This window comes from Astatotilapia calliptera, chromosome 15, assembly GCF_900246225.1.
Source record: "Astatotilapia calliptera chromosome 15, fAstCal1.2, whole genome shotgun sequence".
Classification (NCBI taxonomy): domain Eukaryota; kingdom Metazoa; phylum Chordata; class Actinopteri; order Cichliformes; family Cichlidae; genus Astatotilapia; species Astatotilapia calliptera.
Genome location: NC_039316.1, coordinates 31,369,165 through 31,388,523, shown reverse-complemented (window position 1 = coordinate 31,388,523; position 19,359 = coordinate 31,369,165). Strand labels below are relative to the sequence as shown.

The 19,359-nt window shown below is 41.6% G+C and overlaps 1 protein-coding gene across 1 annotated transcript; it reads right to left on the bottom strand.

Annotated features, from left to right (window-relative positions):
• Positions 1-18,740, bottom strand: znf292b (zinc finger protein 292b). The gene is made up of 8 exons (XM_026194357.1): positions 18,534-18,740; positions 12,423-12,577; positions 12,207-12,282; positions 11,952-12,087; positions 10,743-10,945; positions 9,568-9,704; positions 8,941-9,082; positions 1-7,165 (listed from the first exon to the last, which is right to left on the bottom strand). The coding sequence occupies exons 1-8, from the start codon at positions 18,696-18,698 to the stop codon at positions 533-535; spliced, it is 7,647 nt and encodes a 2,548-aa protein (XP_026050142.1). The 5' UTR covers positions 18,699-18,740; the 3' UTR covers positions 1-532.
• Positions 18,741-19,359: the final 619 nt, after the last annotated feature.

Genomic DNA, 19,359 nt, shown 5'->3' with positions numbered 1-19,359 from the left:
TTACAAAACACTGGTGAATATTTAATATGAGAACATCTGTTTGTCATTCAAAAAACCTTTCCACAAAATCATTATCATCATCAGTGTGCATGCAGGAGCTCCAGACATTACATCATGAAAGGCATCAATTCTTTGCACCCCCAACACACATACGTTACAAAAAAAAATAAAAAAAATCAGGCTGCTGGCTGCAGTGGGTAATTTCAAACTATACACAGCACAAACACCTTCAACCACAAACTACACAGTCAATTTCAGTCCACCAATCTCCAAGTTCCACAGGGATAATCAAGACACCCTAACCTGATGTCCTATATCTACTAAACCCGAATGTTCTTTTTTGTATTTAAAAACATGCTTTACATTTTTCTAGTTAAAAAACAATAGACAACCATGTACAGGTAACAAGTGTTTATAGCTGGATGTATAAAAAACATTTTACATGTAGGGCCACCAGTGTGCAGCAGATTTTACTCATTCAAATCCTGAGATTCTGCTTCCAAAAGAAAAGAAAAAAAAAAGGAAAAAAGTGTTAATTATATTTTTCTAACAACACAGCAGGGCGCATGTCCTGCAGCTGTTTTAACATCAGGTCAGAGACAGACGATGAAAAGGCCGTGTCCAGGTATATTTTCACCTTGCTCAGTGATTTCAGATTCTGACGGTTGCTGAACCTGACACAGTTGCCTTTGGTGCTCAGGCTGAACGGATGCCTGCACTTTACTGCCTCCGAGACATTCCTCATCAACGGGTGCTCAGATTTATTTGACTGTTCTAGGAATTTTAAGAAGGACATTTCAAATCCCATTGGTTTAAAAGAAGCCAGCGGCACGCTCTGCTCAGTCCTCTCCTCCTGCATTACAGCGGGACATGAGGAGACAGCTTCATTGGAACGGCTGCAAACCACGTCCGCCTTGGTTGGATGTGGAATCTTCTTGCCTTTCACAATTTTTTCAATGTATTTTCGTGGACGCCCTCGCTTGCGTTTGAGTATCACAGAACCATCAGAGATGCCATCATTTGATAATTTGCTGTCAAACAATGCTACAGGGATCCCTGCTGCAGCCCTTCTGCGTAGGATCGGCTTTGAGCATCCATACTCTCTACCCTCCAGGCTGGCGTCTGCAGCCGTCTCGACGTCTGACATGTCTGAGGTGTTGTCAGATTTGGAGTCGTCACTCCTGATTGAGCGACACTTCTGCCGCGGAAACTTTTTGCAGAAGATAAAGTGACTTCTGTGCTGTTCCAGGTACTTTTCTGAAAGTCCGTGGCCAATGTAATGCTTCATTATACTCCGCTCTGACTTCATTACAGACTCGCAGCCTTTGATCATACAGGGGTACTGCAGAGGTAATTTCTTCGTGCACAAAGCGGACGCCTCCAGTTTAGATTTCAGTGAGGGTTTTCCATATTTAACCCAGTGATTGTTCTTTGACTTGCTAGCCCTCTTTGTGTCACTTGCTCTCAAAAACTTTTTATTCGTTTCAATGTTTTCTTTCCCATTACTTGTCTTAGTAATTTGATAATGCAAAGTCTTTGAAGTCTGTTTTGTGCCATCTTTTATTTGTTGACTCTTTAATTTAGACTGGTGCAGATCCTGATGCTTTTTCATCATATGTCTGATCAGATTTGACTTTGTGGCATATGAACGGTCACAGCCTTCAATTTCACACTTGAAAGAACCATTTAAATGTTCTGGTTTGGCCAGCTTTATATCTTTGTGCTCACCTTTGATGTGAGCTACGTAACTCCTGAAAGCAGTGAAGGATTCCTTACATCCTTGATGGCCACAAGCAAACTTGCCGAGCCTGACGCTGGACAACAGACTGCCGACTTTATCTAGACTAAATTCGTGGAGCTGGACATAATGCTGAAAGAGGTTGGGTACTTGTTGGAAAACACGGGAGCAGTCTTTGACTTGGCATCTGAACTCAGAAACCTGAGGGAACTCTGCCTCTGGCTCATCCTCGTGGTCCAGTTCATTCGCAGCCTCAGACTGGTCTTGCTCTTTGTTTACCTCCAGTGCCGACAGGGCAGACTGGTGAACAGCCCTGTAGTGGAGGATCAGATTGTGCTGGATAGTAAAAGCTGCCACGCAGCCTTGATGAACACAGCAATATGGTCTGTATGGACTCATTGCATCACCTAACTTGGGCTTCCTCTCTTTAGTCTTCTTTGTAACATCTGTACTTGGCTGAACTATTGAGTGCCTATTGAAAGCTGAATGCTTGTTGGAGGACTGTGGCTCCTTAGCCTGAGCCGTGCCCAAGAGAGCCTGGGTGAGCAAAGGTGACACTGTAGGTAAGGAGTCGCCAACCACTGGATGCTGAAAAGGCAAGTTTCTTTGCTGTTCATGTAACCATTGCTCTGCTGCTTTTACTGACGGGAAGGATGTAGTTGAAGTCTGTGCCTGTCTCGAAGGAGTCACTGGTTGGTTATGCGTGTGAGCTGCTTGCAAAGGACAGATCACTGTGGAGCGAATGTCTTGCTGAAACTTGTTATTCGTTATCACTGTGTTAGTGCAGGGCCCCAGAACCTGTGATGGGTAATCCCGTTGTGTGGCATCTTTGAGCGGACACATATGTGTCCCGTTCTCCACTGTCGTGTGGTACCGAGCCTCTGGAGCAGAGTTTATACCCACAGGTTGGTTTTGAATAGCAGCGGACGCAGCATCTTTGGCCAGCCTGCGCTTCAAATCTAAATCCGCAATTTCTTTAGCTGATAATTTGTGAGCTGAGTGGTAGTGAGCTCTGAGGTTTGAGTTTCGAGTGAATGCCTTACTACATTTCTGACATTTAAAAGGAGCATATAGGCCATATCGTTTTTTAACCACATTCACCATCTCAATTTTGTAGCTGTGGGTTTTTGAGAGGTGTTTCCACAGTGCTTCACTGGAAATGGAACTAAAGGTGCAGTCCTCCTTCTCACAAGCAAATGGCTTAATCAAGGCTGATGAAATTGACTTACGCGATTTGACTTTTGCACATTTGGTCTGGTTGTTTGCAGCTTGCTGCACAGAAACATTTGACATTTGATCAGCAACTTCTCTGACCAAGTTGAGCCTTTCAAATGCACTCTGAATTTCGGTCATGTACTGCTGTTGGCTGGCTGACAGTTGGTATGGTTCAGGCTCTGGATCATTTGCCACAATGACTCTGGGACTTGGTACCTCCTGTTGTGGTATAACAGTATCTCTGAAACAAGTAAAACTTTGTGTGTTCAGCAATAGTTTAATTTCATCAGAGGTCTGTGGCATAACTACAGAATTTTCTTCAAAAAATTGTCCTTGACTAATAAAATCTGTCTTTGCATCATTAGACAATGGATTATATCCAGAATTATTGGAAGAGGTACCTGCTGGATCGAGCGATATGGCTTTAGCATCAGCGTTGGAGGAGTTACACGTGCTGTTCCGACGCTGCAAGTCGCCAGCCAAAATCTGCTCACGCAGTCTCTTTTTAATGCCTTGGTCAAAAGCTTTTCTCTGCACCTCAATCTGACTGCTACTTATTGCTGCTGGACTAAGCTGATTTTCAGGTATCAGTGTGTGTGTCACTGAGTTTAAATCTGGATCTGGTGTGTGGATATTGTCAGACTGATATCCTTCATTGTGGATTTCCCCAGCAGTCTCGTTTTTAGGGGCAGATCTGGGGACAGCCGCAGAAGGGTTTTTTGTGAGGATTTGTGAAAACAGTGGGTCTGGGAATTCTGTTCCAGAAAATATATCCATACTTGGCTGAGGATAATGGGCTGAACTGTATGAGCATTCTTGCTTCACCTGAACATTTTCTGTGTGCTGTATTACTGAGCTACCTGTCAAACGCTCACCAGCTCCTAGGGGAACACAGGGGTTTTGGAACATTGTCTGTGGGGTAGGTGTGTGCACAAAGAGATCAGACATGTTGGATTCAGTCATAATTTGTTTAAGAATATCATCATTTGCCTCATTGCTGCCATATGTCTGCAAGTTATTTGGTGGATAATTACGTGTGGGGTAATCTTTTGTAGCTGCTGAAGATTGATGATGCTTCTCCTGGTACACAGCAGCAGGGTTATAAGAAAGTTGAGGGGTGCCAACTGTTTGCTCTGAATTAAGATCAAGGAATGATCTTGGCAAATCTGCATTCAGTTCTGAATCATTGTAGGGTTTGCAAGTTGTTCGTTTGGACAAGTGGCCTCCGAGGGATTTAGGACTATCAAACTGTCTAAAACACCTCCGACAAACAAATTTCCCATCCTTAATAATCGCTGGCCATTTAATCCTTTTGTTTTTTCTGCGTCGCACCTCATCTTCGGCGACAATAGGGCCATCTATAGGTAGGACCGTACTACTCTTCTGGATTTCGTTGTTTGCAGAAGGAAAATTCATCCGTAGATGATTTTGCACAGTTTGCGTTTGTTCAGGTATCTTGGCACCAGGGGCTAAACTGCTTTGAATCTGTGATGAATATGATGGACAGGCATCAGTTTGTTCCAACACTTCCTTTGCACCATTCACGTACGAGGGACGAACTGGCTGGGGCCTACTGTTCTGTGGTGACTGCAAGGACTCTGCTGGTCTCTCCGTAACTGATCCCATCACAGAACAGGATGGGACACCAAGCGACACAACAGAACTATTAGGAGTCATTTGCAGGTTCGCTTGCAGGCTAGGTGGATAGACTTGAGAAGAACCACAGTTTTGAACCTGTTCACTTCCAGCAACTGTATGCCAACTGTGACTGCCTGAAGCTTGAGCGTGTTCAATTGTGGGATTTCTATTGCTCCCTAACTGAGAGAGAACAATGGGATTCAAAACATTTGCCATTAGCAGCGAACCATTATGGGTGAGGCCTGGTGAAGAAAGCGAGTGCAGGTCAGAATAGTTTAAACTGTTACCCATGTTGGTATAAGGTGATTGGATAACGTTCTGTCTCTGAACTCCATGAATTGTTACTCTACCGTTTTGCTGGTTCTGAAGCTGCGAGACTGAACTGAGATGCTCCACAGACGATTTGCTCTGTGCTGGAGCATAGGTTGTTTTGATGTTAGTTCGAGCAACTTTCCATTGCTCATAGAAATCTGGGTGAACCGCTTTCATGTGCTTGGTGACACTCCTGTAGGAGCTGTAATGCCTCGGACAGGTTTCTAATGCGCAATGAAATCGCTCTCTCTGTTCTAGAGAGTTGTCCGCTCTGTTCCCAGCTCGCTGCTGAGGACTTACTGTTGGAGGGAGTGGCTGCAAAACTGCAGGCTCTACAGAGTTGTGAGGCAGCTGTACTGTTAAGCAGTTGCTAGTAGACGGTGGCTCTTGCTTTACTGGCAAATTTAAGTTAGAGTTGTAATTAACTGAATCAGTATTCTGAATATTAGAGAACATCTGCGGTTGGCTATGTAAGACATTATTTAAACTGGCTTCAAATGAAGGTACAGACTGATTCTGTTGGGGCGCTCTTTGATAATCAGACAAATTATCTCTATATCTTTGAGTTTCAGACAAGCTGGAACAGACAGACTGAATCACAGAATTGCTTAAATTGTGTGTATGACTGCTTGAAAAAGCTTTGTCCTCATGTTCGCTTGTATATTGTTTTAATGTGTCCACAGGTTCTTCTGAAGATGTCAGCAAAGTCTCAGTGGGTACCGGCAGCCGTCCACGATCTTGATCAACACTCTCCGTTTCAGTGCTCCAGTTCTCCTGTTGCATTTGCTCAGCGAGTGAAGGGCTGGGTTGCCCATTTTGTAGGGTTTGTTCAGAGGACTGGTTTTCCTCTTCTTGAGTCACATGCCTGTCCTGGTGTAAATCCAGCTGCTGTTGTGAATGGAATACTTTTCCACAGTCCACAACTTTACAGGTAAAAGTTTTATAATGCTGTGCCTCGTGGTCATACAGTTTGAAGGCTGCATTGAAAATTTTTCCACAGTTTGGAAACATGCATTTAGCTTTAAACACAGAATGTGTTTTCCTATGTATTAGGAGCTCAGTGTTGGACAAGAAACTTGCCTTGCAGTTCAACTGTATGCAGATGTAAGGTTTTACACCACAGTGGACCTGCAAGTGATCATTAAGATGAGTGACACTAATGAAGTGGCGACGGCAGTACTGGCAAACAACCTTTTTGCTCTGCATCTCAAGGAACGTCTTTGCTTCCTCATTATCCCCATGAGCTTTGACATGTGCAATAAGATTTTTGAAAAATTTGAAGCTCCTCCTGCATTTTCCAACAGGGCACATGTTGTCCTCACTACAGTCCACATTAAGCCTAGGCCCACTGGTCTGACCCTTGTAAGCCAACCCCCGGTTACACCCTGAGGGGTCACCATTTACAGAAAGATTGTGCTGCGTTTTGGATTCAAAGGCTGCAATAACAGGGGCAGCTGTTTTGGGATTAGCCAGTTTTTTGCTTGTTTTCAGTGCAGTCAGCCTTTCCTTGCACGATTGTTTCACATGTGATGTTACATGGGGAATTAATGTGTCTTTTGAGGTAAATGTCTGAGCACATATTGGGCAGGTGTACATTCCCTTGCTTAGATGAGTCTGTGCGTGTCGTACAATCCTATGGCCGAGAAACTCTTTGTCGCACAGCACACAGTACTGCATGTAGGCCTGCCAGTTTCTGAACCTGGCAGATATAAAACCTTTTTCTCTCAGTTTCTTCATTTCTCTGTTTTTCTGTTTCTTGTCTGTAACATCTTTGAGTTCGTAGGTGCCAGTAACTAAGTGGTCTGGAACATTATTAAACCCCCTTAGGCTCATGACGTCCTCTTCTTCCGGGCTCTCTGTGTCATTCAGCAAATCAATCGACGACACTATGGAAGCTTCTTCGCCCATTAGTGCCAAGCAATGACGCTTTAGCGCTTTCCAATCCCAAAATTCTGGGTCAAAGGACCACTGGGTTTTTAACACTAGCAAGAGTTCACATCGCAGCGAGTTGGGAACCAGCAAATCCTCCTCCTCTAGTTTTTGATCAGGTTCATTATAAAGAGTCTCCACAGCATAGTAAGACTCAACAGTGGGTTCTAGGAGGAACTCTGTCAGCTGACAGGCTCGCTTCACTTCCAAGTCAGATGGAAGCAAACAGGAAATTGTTTTACACACAGTGGCTTTACTGTTCCCATCACCTGATTCCATCCGTAGAGCCCTGATGCACATTTCGATGCACACTGGCAGGCCAACACGGTCAATCTGTGAAGGGGACAAACACACACACACACAAAAAAGCTAAATTATTTTAAGCATGTTTCAACTTATTCTGAACTGCTCTGGCTATATTAATGAAGAAGACCCATTTCATTAAAAAGACGTTATTTGGTTATTAAGTTACTACAATAACCTGTTGGCTAAGATACAGTGTTGAAAGTTAGGCAGATCTAGTCCTCCTTTGTAGCATTTTTAAGATAATATGTGGGGGCTTACCTTTCCAAAGGAATTTAGAGACCTAAACCAGTCTGGTGATGGTTTACTCGGGATCATTAAAAACAAAATTGATTCTTGGCAAGACTATCATTTTTATTGAAGCGACCCTTCCCATGAAAGATATGGGTAGAGATTTCCATCTAGTGGGATGTAGTTTAATTTAGTTAAATCTGCAAGCTTAGGAGAGACATTAATACCTAAATATTCAATATTTCCAGATAGCAGTGGGCTAGAAGAGGAATTATGGAAGGAGCAGTTAATCAGAAGAACTGTAGATTTGAACCAGTTTATCGAATAATCTGAAACTTTTGAAAAAGAGTTAAATGCAGTATCTCAGGGAGAGCTGTTTGTGAGTGTTGGGAAAAAAAGCAATACATCCGCATAAAGACAGATTTTATGTTCAACATTCTTCCATCTTATGCCCGTAATCACTTTAGCCTGTCTAATTGCTGCTGCTGCTAGTGGTTCGATAAAAATTGCAAACAGTGCAGGGGAGAGTGGGCATCTCTGCCAGGTGACATCTTCCAGCTTCTGCCAGGAGACAGAAGCTGGAAGATGTTTGGTCATTTGTCCTGCCACATGCTGTCGGGGTAGTATTTTGTGCCCAAAAACTACGACACACCATAATCCCCATTCCACAGACCTTTACACTGGGCACAACACAATCAGACAAGTACCGTTCTCCTGGCGACTGCCAAACCCAGACTTGTCTGTTGGATTTCCAGAAAAGAAGCGTGAATTCATCAATCAATTCAATTTTATTTATAAAGCGCCAAATCACAACAGCAGTAACCTCAAGGTGCTTTATATTCTAAGGTAGACCCTACAATAATAATAAGAAATACTCAATGGGAATCCCCCAGCAGCCTACGCTTATTGCAGCATAATTAAGGGAGGATTCACGGTCACCTGATCCAGCACTAACTATATGCTTTAGCAAAAAGAGAACATGTCTCCACTGTTGTAGAGTCCATTTACATTGCGCTTCTTGATGTAAAGCTTAGATGCAGCTGCTCGGCCGTGGAAACCCATTCAATGAAGCTCTCTACATACTGTTCTTTCAAACTGATCTGAAGGTCACATTAAGTTTGGAGTTCTGTTCTGACTGACTCTGCAGAAAGTTGGCAACCTATATGCTGACTGTGATTTTATGTGGCCTACCGCTTCATGGCAGAGTTGCTGTTGTTTCCAATCACTTCTACTTTGTTACAGTAACAGCTGACAGTGGAATATTTAGTAGCAATGACATTTCACGACTGGCCTTACATTGGATTGCATATGAGACATCCTATCACGATACCAAGCTGGAATTCACTGAGCTTGTGAGAACCACCCGTTCTTTCACAAATGTTTGTAGATGCAGTCTGCATGCCTAAGTGCTTCATTCTACAAACGTGATCTGAACACCTGAACTCAATTTAAATGGGTGAGTGAACACTTTTGGCAATATGGTGTGGATAGCTCAAAGGCAAAAGATAACAGTTGCAGTCAATCATTTGGGTCCAAATGTTTGAATATACTGAAGCAGATGACTTTCCACTAACCTCTGACTGAATGACCTTGATGAGGAACAGGATGTGGTACACAGTAATTGACAATAAAGACATCTGGCGACATCTGTCAAGAAAGGCCTGCTCTGATGGTTCCAATCGCTTCAGCAGCTTGCTCCAAAACAGTGTGAGTTCCCTGGTTAGAAGACAGACAACTTGCTCAATACTGATTACATCACCAACCTCCTAATACAGCGGTCTCCAACCTTTTTTGCGCCACAGACCGGTTTATGCTCGACAATATTTTCACGGACCGGCCTTTAAGGTGTCGCGGATAAATACAACAAAATAAAACTAGTACCGGTACCGAAAAAAGAAGACTTATTCATAACACACGTGAAAAGACCCAGGAAAAGTGAGTTAACGATAAAAACGATAACAAAATAACGCTGAAAACCGATAAAAACCCTGAAAACCATACATTTCACACCTGAGCGTCAACTCTCGCGGCTTGGTACCGGTCCGAGGCCCGGGGGTTGGGGACCGCTGTCTTAATAGTACCCAACAATATGGAGGAAAAGAGAAGGAAAAAAAGTATGCTGATTCTATAACTTTACTTATTTTTCTAAAAAATTAAATAAAATAGTGGTCAGCATCAAATCAGAGAACTTTTCTTCTTACCAAGCACAGTATGTGTCTCCTTGGAGAAGCTGCCGGGTCAGGAAGGCCGAGCATAAACTGAAAGCTGCATTATCGTCTCCCTCAGACTCTAGGTTGCAAATCATCTCTAATGCATCACGGCAGTCCTCCTTTGAAAGCTTTACAGATAGAAACAACATAACCACATATTGAATCACCCAAGTGATTAAACCAATCGTTCAGTAATTTTGCAACCCTCCAATATCAAAGGTCTCAGAAACTTTTAAATGTTGCCTACCTATTACAAGAAAACATAAGAAGACAACAGCACCAATAGATTAAGGGCACAAATAAGGCTAGCAGCAAAGTGACATCATGATGTGCTAAGTTACCTTTTTAATACCAAGGGAGCTAAGAGCTAAACTAGAGACATTTCAAAATGTTGCTCGACAGCATTCAGTGACTGTAGCTTGAAAATGTGTTTGAAAATACTCAAACTTGAAAGGCTCATACTAGATAGTCACACACAGGAAACCTTTCACATTATCACAATTTTAATACAATGTTGTAAAAATATTATTTGCCCTTTTTTTGGCATATTTGTTACACTTTAGTATCAGACAAAGATAACCTGCCTAAATACATAATGCACTTTTATTTATGCCCCATAAACCTAATAAACCTCCAGCATTTGCAGGAACTGCCAATTACTCTTTCAAATCATTGTTGAGGAATTTTGTTCCACTGTTCTTTGCAGAATTGCTTTCATTTTCAGTCACTGAAGGGGTTTTGAGCATGAACTGTCTGTTTAAGGCCATGCCAAATCATCTCAACTGGGCTTACTGTGACTAGATTACTCCAAAACCTGCACTTTATTTTTCTGACTTGATGTGTTATAGATGTTCTGATGCATAACCCAAGTGTGCTTGAGCTGCAGGGAACCAACCAGCTTAAGTTAGTGCTCTCTGTACAACTTTCCCCTTACCTTACACATAAAATCTCAGTTTTCCCACTAAACCTGCTTTTTCAAACAAACCCCCGATTCCTAACACACAAACACGAAGTCCAACAACACAACTGCTGGCCTGTGTAGGATAAACAGCAGATGACAGATGAAACCCTCAGGTTGAAAGTCTATGAAAACATATAAAACTTAACCCGCTACTAAGTGTGACCACAGCACTTTATGCATAATTAAATAACCCAATGAAACTCACCTCCTCCATAAGCTGATTCTGCTCTGCAGTACCACAGAGGCACACAAGATACAGCTGCTTGAAGGATCCGTTCACTTGGAAGGCTGAGGACTGGCAGCAGGTCTTTGCCAGCAGTGCAGCCTTCTCTAGCTTCTTCTCCTTCATCAGCTGCTTCACCCTCATCCCCAACAGTACGATTCCCTCCTGTGCTAGGAATTCCTCAACTGAAACATTCAATATGCATTTTTTTTAAAATTCATGTTAAGTATCTAAATTTTATTTTTATTTTTTTTAAATGGAAGTGCTCAACAATTTTCTTTCCAGTAAAATCTTAAACACAGTATTGCTAATGCCGAGGCTGCATAAAATCTACTTTAAACCCTTTTCACTTATTGTACTTGAAGACGTGCAACATAGGGACCAACCAGATCCCTTATTGTGATTAATTGGGCCTCCAGCGACAGTGAGGAATCTTAAAGTCATTTGTAACCAGGAAATGTCCTTTACCTCTCATATCAAACAAAACAGACTACACACTTTCATCTGAGCAATACTGTCAAAATTTGGAGCTTCCTGTCGCAATGACGCAGAAGAAGTAGTCTTACTTCCAGGCTCGACTAATGCACAAGAAGTTGACAACAAATTCCAAACAGCACTTCCGTCAGCATGCACCTTATGTATGGAGAGATTTAGAGCACAGGACGGGAGGTAGAGTATTCACCTGTTCTTTTAAGATCCTACTTCAATTTTCTTTTTGGTGAAGCTTATTGTTTGGAGTTGGTGAAGCACCAGTCACTAACTTAAGTCTGATCTCTGCTGTGCTTAAGTTGTTGCAATAAATGGCTGCCCCTCGCTGGGCTTGGATCTGATGCTTTGAAGTTACTCAAATTACTGAATTCTCCAGAGGAACCCACCTGAGGGATTAATAAAGTTTTATCTACTCTCTAATTTGAATTGAAAAATAAGAACTGAGGTTGTGAACTTCAATTTTTACTGTTCAATCATTGCTCCAAACATATTTAACAGGAAATATTTTGTTATTCCTTCTGACATTTTGTTACTTTTTTAATTTAACCTGTTAATCACTCTGACCATTATTTCAGTTCTATAAAGCACACTATGTTTTCAAAGGTGCTGCACAAAGCACATTATTGTTATTTTTACTAGTATTTAATTAAAAGCACAGGATCTTTCCAAATAACACAATGTGAAAAAGAGGCCTGCACTCACCTTGTTCTGTGGGAAGGTTTTCATTGGACAGAAGGCCTTGCAGCGTCCTGTTGGACCAAACACCGTCATACTTGCCCAAAGCAGACAACGGGGACAGCTGAGTGATTCCATTCTGTTTAAGATTGCTGTGAGCAAACTGTACACAACAGGAAAACTCCATGAGGTCTGAATGTGAGTAGCAAAAGCATGCTTATGAAGTCCAGCTTAGAGCCGACATTTTGAATACTTTATTTGGAAAGCTGAAATCTTCTTTACCTGAACACATGACTTCAACTCGTTCCATGCGGCATGTGGAATATCCTTCAGTGAGAGTAAAAGCTCGAGGAAACTCCTGTAGACCGAACCATAGAAACAGCAAACTGACCTCTGATGGACTGATTTTACAGGAAAATGTGTAACTCAACGTTGTTACAGGACAGTATCCAACAAACGTTCCATGAATGTAAAGTGTGTATGTCCAGTTATACTTACAGTGAGAGTCTCTCAACTACAAGAGAAACATTTTCACACTGCAGAGAGAGGTATGGAGAGGCACGGGCATAATTCACCAGGGCCTCCGTGTACACTTTCACCAGAGGCAAAGGCTCCTCCTCCACCCTCCACCGACCTGCGTACTCCAACAATGTCTGCAAGGGGAACCAAAGTCACTCACTTAGCAACAATGGAAAAAAAAACAAAAAACAACAACAACCAAAAAAAACAAAACCTACCAGCAGTTTGAAAACAGGCAGTCCATTCACTACAGTTTAATTCTAATTGTGTGAGGCATTCACACTATAGTGATCCTGTTTCTCTTTATTCTTCCACCTTATTCTAGTTGCTCAGACCTTGGTTGGTTAACTACTCCCTCAGTTTTCATCCGATTTTCACCATTCAAACTTTAAACCGTTCTGCTCCTTCTGCTAATGCCTGCTATATCTTTTGGTGCTCATAACTTTTATACTTTTTGAGCTATTAAGCTTTTTATGCCATTTTTTGGCCCATTTTGCTGAATGGGACCACATTATCAGTGTGATCACCAGCTTTGCTTGCCAGGCTGAGCCATGTTTTAGCTCAGTGAGATGAGCAGCCGTTCTCAGAGCAGGAGGCCCGGGTTCGAATCCCGCTTATGACAAAAAAAAATTTTCAGTTAACAGTTCAACTGTTTTAACTCTTTTCAACACAAATTTCAGCTTTTTCACCTATTTCCAGTTAGGGCTGAACGATTATGGAAAATAATCTAATTGCGATTTTTTGCCCCAATATTGCGATTGCGATGCGATATGCGATTATTTTTTAAGGTCTTTGTCTTCTGTATTATTAAACAAAGACAAGCAATACATCATATAGTATGGCCAATACTATATTACATTAATTTTAAACTGTTCTTTCCTGGAAGACAGACCTCTGTTATGATGACATGAGGTGATGCATGAATTGATGACTGACATTTTTATTTAACTTCTTCAATCACAACAGTATATTTGAACATACACAATAGTTTATTTTTAGCTTACAAACATCTGAGCATAAAGTGCTGACAAGGAACCCTGGTGTAAACATTAAAATGAAAGTCAGTACAATGTGCAGATTGCAGAAATATACATAAAAAAAATCAGTGGCTTTACCACACTCAGTTTTTCGACATCTGTGAACTACTAGACAGTCATTCAATTAAAAAATAATATTAAATAAATAAAACTAATAAATAAAAAATACACACATCTTACTGATCTCTGCAGTCAGTAACATTACACATAAAGTGCAAACATAATAGCAATTGTATAAACACACACACAAACACGCCTTTAAAGTTTAAAGGCGTGAAATTGGACGGTCTAGCCTTCTGATTAGCGTCACCGCTGTCTCGGTGGAGTTTAATAAACTCGGCCGTCTGCTTCTTGCTATCTAAAATATAACCAGACACTGGCGTAAATTCTCGACTGTCTCATACTTCTGTTTAATAAGTTTTCTGTTTGACGTTTAGTCAGCTGTGTGAAAACCAAGGAGGAACCCACCCGGGGGATTAATAAAGTTTTATTTTATCTAATCTAATAACTTTAATCTCAGCCAAACCGATTTACTCACGAACAAACAAAACACTGAAAAAAGCCCAACAATAACATTTTTAGGTTGTCTAAGTGACTTATATATTACGTTTAACCCGAGCAGCGAAACTCCGCGGTGATCTGAAAATGATGTGCCGGGAGTTGTGCCGTTCTCGGCCGCATCAGTAACCCTCGAGCTCCCGGCTAGCTGTCGAGCTGGTGGGTAGCAGATGCCTCTGAAAACGTCGAAGCACTTTTGCAAATATGGGATATCTTGATAAACCGAGCAGATATTTGATGTTTACACAACTACTTTCTCGCCTGAAAATATTTTAAAAGTTTATTTTGTGACCCAGAAAGATTAGTATGAGTAATTTTAAAACTTAGTAGCGGCCGCCATTGTTGGAAACTGGAGTTTGGCTGGGCCGCGCTATGAATTCTGGGATATGGTAGTAATTTGGACAGCCTTCGGCACGTCGCTGTGACGTAATCGGTCTACAAATGCGGCCTCAGGAGGATGCAGCCCATGAATTTGGACATGTCCAGAGTATAATCGCAGCCTTTGCGGTTAGAAAATTGCACTTGATCATGTCGCGATATTATCGCAAATGCGATATATCGTTCAGCCCTACTATTTAGGTCTATTAAAGGTCTAGTGTTGACCACAGAAAGAGACATACTGTGACAGTATCATCATTTGTGAAAAACCTCTGCTTGCAACTGAAGGTTAAAAAATGGGTTCAATTCATTCAGATTTTTTTGTATTCACAGTAGAAAAAAAAAAATGTAGAAGTTGATTTGAGTTAGTACACCAGTGCAATTTTAAGCACGATCTGGTTGAAAATAACAGTTTTTGGAGGTAATTTACCCTTTTCTCTGATCAACATTTTGTGCTGCTGAAAACAGGCATTATGATGGTGTAGATGTCAATAATAATTCATTGTCCAAAATAACAACCCTCAGGTCAAAGGCTCACAGTTTTACAAGTGGCTTATGAAAAAGATGTTTGTCATATTTTAAATATGAATGCAATCTAATTAACAAAATGCATTATTTCAGTTTTAATCTGAAATATTTAACAGAACTTTCAAATAATATGATCTAGTACAGCGGTCCCCAACCCCGGTACCGGTCCGTGAGTCGTTTAGTACCGTGCCGCGAGAGTTCAGGCTTGGGTGTGAAATTTATGGCTTTCTGGGTTTTTAATATACATTTTTTTTATTTGTTTTTATCGTTAACTCTGTTTCCCTGGGTCTTTTCCTATGTGTTATGAATAAATCATATTTTTTTGGGTACCGGTACCGGTTTTATTTTGTTGTATTTATCAACTTCTGGAGTCTTACAGCAGATTTTTTTCAGTATAAAACAATTGGCAGTGGATGGAGCAGCTACAAAGATTGCTTTTCTTCACGTCAGACTTTGCTCTGGGATTCCCTCTAGTTTTTTTTTCCCAGTTTATACTGCAGGTATGTTTTTAGTTGTAAATGTGAGTTTCCATGGTGACAATGGCACGCTGCAGAGCTGTGCTTTAAACAAAGCATCAAAGCAAAGCAAAAAAATTGTATTGAGAACTTTTTTATAATCCAATTACTCAATGAACTGCTGCAGCCATATATCCTACACAATATACTGCTTATAGAAACCTCAATCTCTTTGTTTTAGCCTCAAACGAAAAGCAGCACAATTAACTATCACTTGGGATTTTCCTAACCTGATGTGGTTAGTGGATGCTAAGGCTGTTTTTTTTTAAGATAGGTATAGCAGTTGGTACACAATCGGCTCGATGTCGTACATTCTTGTTTTGTTTGTGTCACATACAGAGGTGGCACAGAGACACTGAGGCACTGCAGACGAGCACACTGCTCTCCGTCTGCAGACATATGTGGGACCATAAGTTTGGCCTGAGTCATTCCTGTTAAGGACCTTTTACATGTCTGTATGTCACAGTTTTGTGCCCACTCCACGCGTACTAGATGCACCTGCTCCATGTCATTCAGAAGTATGTATCTCTCATATAGGGCTGCCACGATTAGTCGACTAGTCACGATTACGTCGACTATCAAAATCGTCGACGACTGATTTAATAGTCGACGCGTCGTTTGAAGCTTTGTAAGATCGCAAAAGACGCAGGAATGAGTAGTAGGATTTAAGAGTGTAATAACGGACTGAAACAGAAGAGGGCAGCACTGCATGGATGCCAGCTGCCGTTAAACCCTGAAGAAGAAGAAGAAGAAGAAGAAGAAGCTGTGTCCCAGAATTCATAGCGCAGCCCAGCTCAATTTCCAACAACGGCGGCAGCTAGTTAGTTTTAAAATTACTCTTATTATTCTTTTCTGGGTCACAAAATAAACGTAGCTGTGTAAACCTCAAATATTTGCTCAGTTTATCAAGACGCCACATATTTTCAAAAGCGCGCCAACGTTTTCGGAGACGTCTGTTACCCACTAGCTCGATAGCTAGCTAGGCTCACTAGAGCCCGTGAGAACACCGGACTCCCGGCAAATCGTTTTCAAACCCACCGCTGTCTTTTGCTACTCAAGTTAAACATACATAAGTCACTTAGATAACTTAAACATGTTATTGTTTGGCTTTTTTTGTATTTTATTTGTTCCTGAGTAAATCGGTTTGGCTGAGATTAAAGTTATAGTTTTTACACAGCTGAATAAACATCAAGCAGACAGCTGATTATCAGAAGTGTGAGATGCTCGAGAATTTACTCCGGTGTCCTGTTATATTTTAGATAGCAAGGAGTTTATTAAACTTCACCGAAACAATCTGTAAAATTCATTAAAATTTAATAAACTATCATCTTGTCTTTATTTTTAGTTAGCACATACCTTAAACACTTAAAGCTGTAAGCTAATGATAGTTATATATGAGCAGATGCTGCTGGTGCAATATGCTGTACGTTTTACGTCCAATGGATGATGATCTGATTAGTCGACTAATCGCAAAAATAATCGGTGACTAGTCGACTATCAAAATAATCGTTTGTGGCAGCCCTACTCTCATACATAAAAAAGAAAGCTTTGGAACTATTCCCATTAGTGAAGAGTGTTCTTTCTACAACACTGTTTCCCTCCCGAGGTCGCGTTATGACACAAGTTTATGTGCCTAAAGTCCACATGACATCATGTAGTTGGTTGTAGCTAATAGACTTACTAACACTAAAAAGTTTAGGGGACCACTTTTCTACTACCCACAATGAGTTTTATGTTAATTAAATTGTATTTATACATCGCCAAATCACAACAACAGTTGCCCCATTGAGCTATATATTGTAAGGCAGACCCTACAATAGTACAACAGCAAAAACCCCAGCAATCATATGACCTATGAACTCTGGTGACAGTGGGGGAAAGGCTCGGGGAGGGACTTTTAAAAGCAGCTACCCAAACAAAGTAGTGCCGCTTACTGCTAAAGTCACAGATAGGATATATTTTCCACTTTCACTTAGTTTGAACATAAAACTCATTGTTCCAGCCAGGGGCAGCACTAGAGTGAACCCCTTGACCAACTGAATTTTAGTGTCCTTACTTTTCTCTCAGTTTTTGATTCTGTCACTGGTTAGCTGACACGTGATAAAACTGATTAGGTTCATCAAATATCTGCAAAAGCATTTCTATTCATCACCATCAGCAGCCTGACTTCACAGGCACTTCCTGACGTAACCACTGTACTCAGGACAAGGCGAACACACTGAAGACCACCACCACAATGAGCCCGAGGATACTCCGCGTAGAGTCCCCATCCCCGCTCTCTCACGCTCTCAAAACGACAAGCACACCTCTGTAGACTCCACCCGGTGCACAAGCTCACAAACGGCCACTGGTCAGGCTCCAAGGGAGACTGCTGGTAATTTATGCTGCATTGTCTTCAGCGTGCAACTGAGACAGAAAACGACGTGCGCCCTTCTGCAGGCGGGCGTTCCGTTCTGCACGTACACAGGAGAAATCTATCGCGGGATTAACTGACAACTCCTTTCTTTTACCAGGTGCAATCGTACCAAATGTGCTGCAGCTGCTCCTAAAATCCAGCCGAACGGAAATTTGCTGGCCTTAGGGCTGTTACCGAGAGACAGGCGACCAAATTACGCTCACGTGCACGAGCATGTAGCCAAACATACAAGGGTAAAGAACTGATGCTAGGCACCCATATCCGCCAGACGCGCTAAGTGTATCAATGCAATGGAAGCCACCGTAAATAAAACAAGTCATTTTATTATTGCTGGTATAGGTCATTTTACCTGAACGACTCTTAACACCAACATTGCCAAAGGTAATTACCTCATGCAGACACAGCTTTAAGCTAACGTTTGCTTCAGATGCTCAACATTTAAGCTGAAGTTTACGAGCCTGTGTGTATTCACCAACTTGTGACTACTAGACACGCTTCTATTCTGGACATAGATAAAACAACAACAACTAGCGAGTGCTTCCAAGAACTACTCAGTTTTGAAAGCAGGGCTTTCTCTGGAATATCAGTATGTGTGTAGCGTTGTTATCAATGCTAGCTGATTAGCTTGTTTGCTTAAGCGTAAAGAAAAGCAGCTCACCCCACAAAACTCTTGACAATACTTCGAAGATGATTCTTCTGGAGAGTCGATGCTTTCTCTACTCAAGATTTCTTGCAATTCTTGCAAACGTTTTTTAAGTTCCTCGGTCGTTTCACTGATACCAATGGCAGGACTACGATCCTGTTCGGCCTCCTCGTCCGCCATCTTCACACCCAGCTTCTGCGCGTAACCACTGCTACGTAATCACGTAAGTACACATTTTACGAGTTCACGTCATCCCCCCCCCGTCAGCACGTACAGAAAATTTCAGCTTTGTTGTTGTGATGGCAGCTTGTCATGTGAGTTCCTGCTACTTAGCGAAAATTAGTTTGCGAGAGTAGGTTCAAATAAAACACCCTCAAAATCTCTGATTTTGTCAAGCCAGACTCACTGTGGATTTCGTTTCTTCTTTTTCTTTTGGCTGCTTCATTAAGAGGTTAAACCAGTACATCATATGCCTCCATCTCATCCTATCCCTAATATCATCTTCTGTCGCTCTGATCCTCCTGCATTAAATCCATGAATCTTCTCGGAAGTTCCTCGTTTCTTCCTTCCATCTTCAACATCCTTTGTCCAATACTTATACATGAGTTGGCTGCAGTTCAGGAAGTAGAGCAGGTCAGCTACTAATCAAATGGTCAGTGGTTCAATTCCTGGCTGCTCCAGTCTGCATATCCTTGGGCATGATACCTAACCACAGGTTGCTCTCCAAACACTTGTGTAGAAAAAGCATTAAAAACGTGCTTAGGTAGAGTAGATGAACCAGTTCATTTACCATATCCCTCCTCTGTGTAGAAGATTTCAGATGGAAGACTGCATTGTGATG

Bases quoted from the DNA above. Each gene is read 5' to 3' on its own strand.
- znf292b (XM_026194357.1), bottom strand. From the start codon at position 18,698: ATGGCGGACGAGGAGGCCGAACAGGATCGTAGTCCTGCCATTGGTATC. The intron at 12,578-18,533 runs GTGAGCTGCTTT...TTCCCCTTGCAG, and splicing joins ATTGTCAAGAGTTTTGTGGG to ACATTGTTGGAGTACGCAGG. The intron at 10,946-11,951 runs GTGAGTGCAGGC...TGAATGTTTCAG, and splicing joins AAACCTTCCCACAGAACAAG to TTGAGGAATTCCTAGCACAG.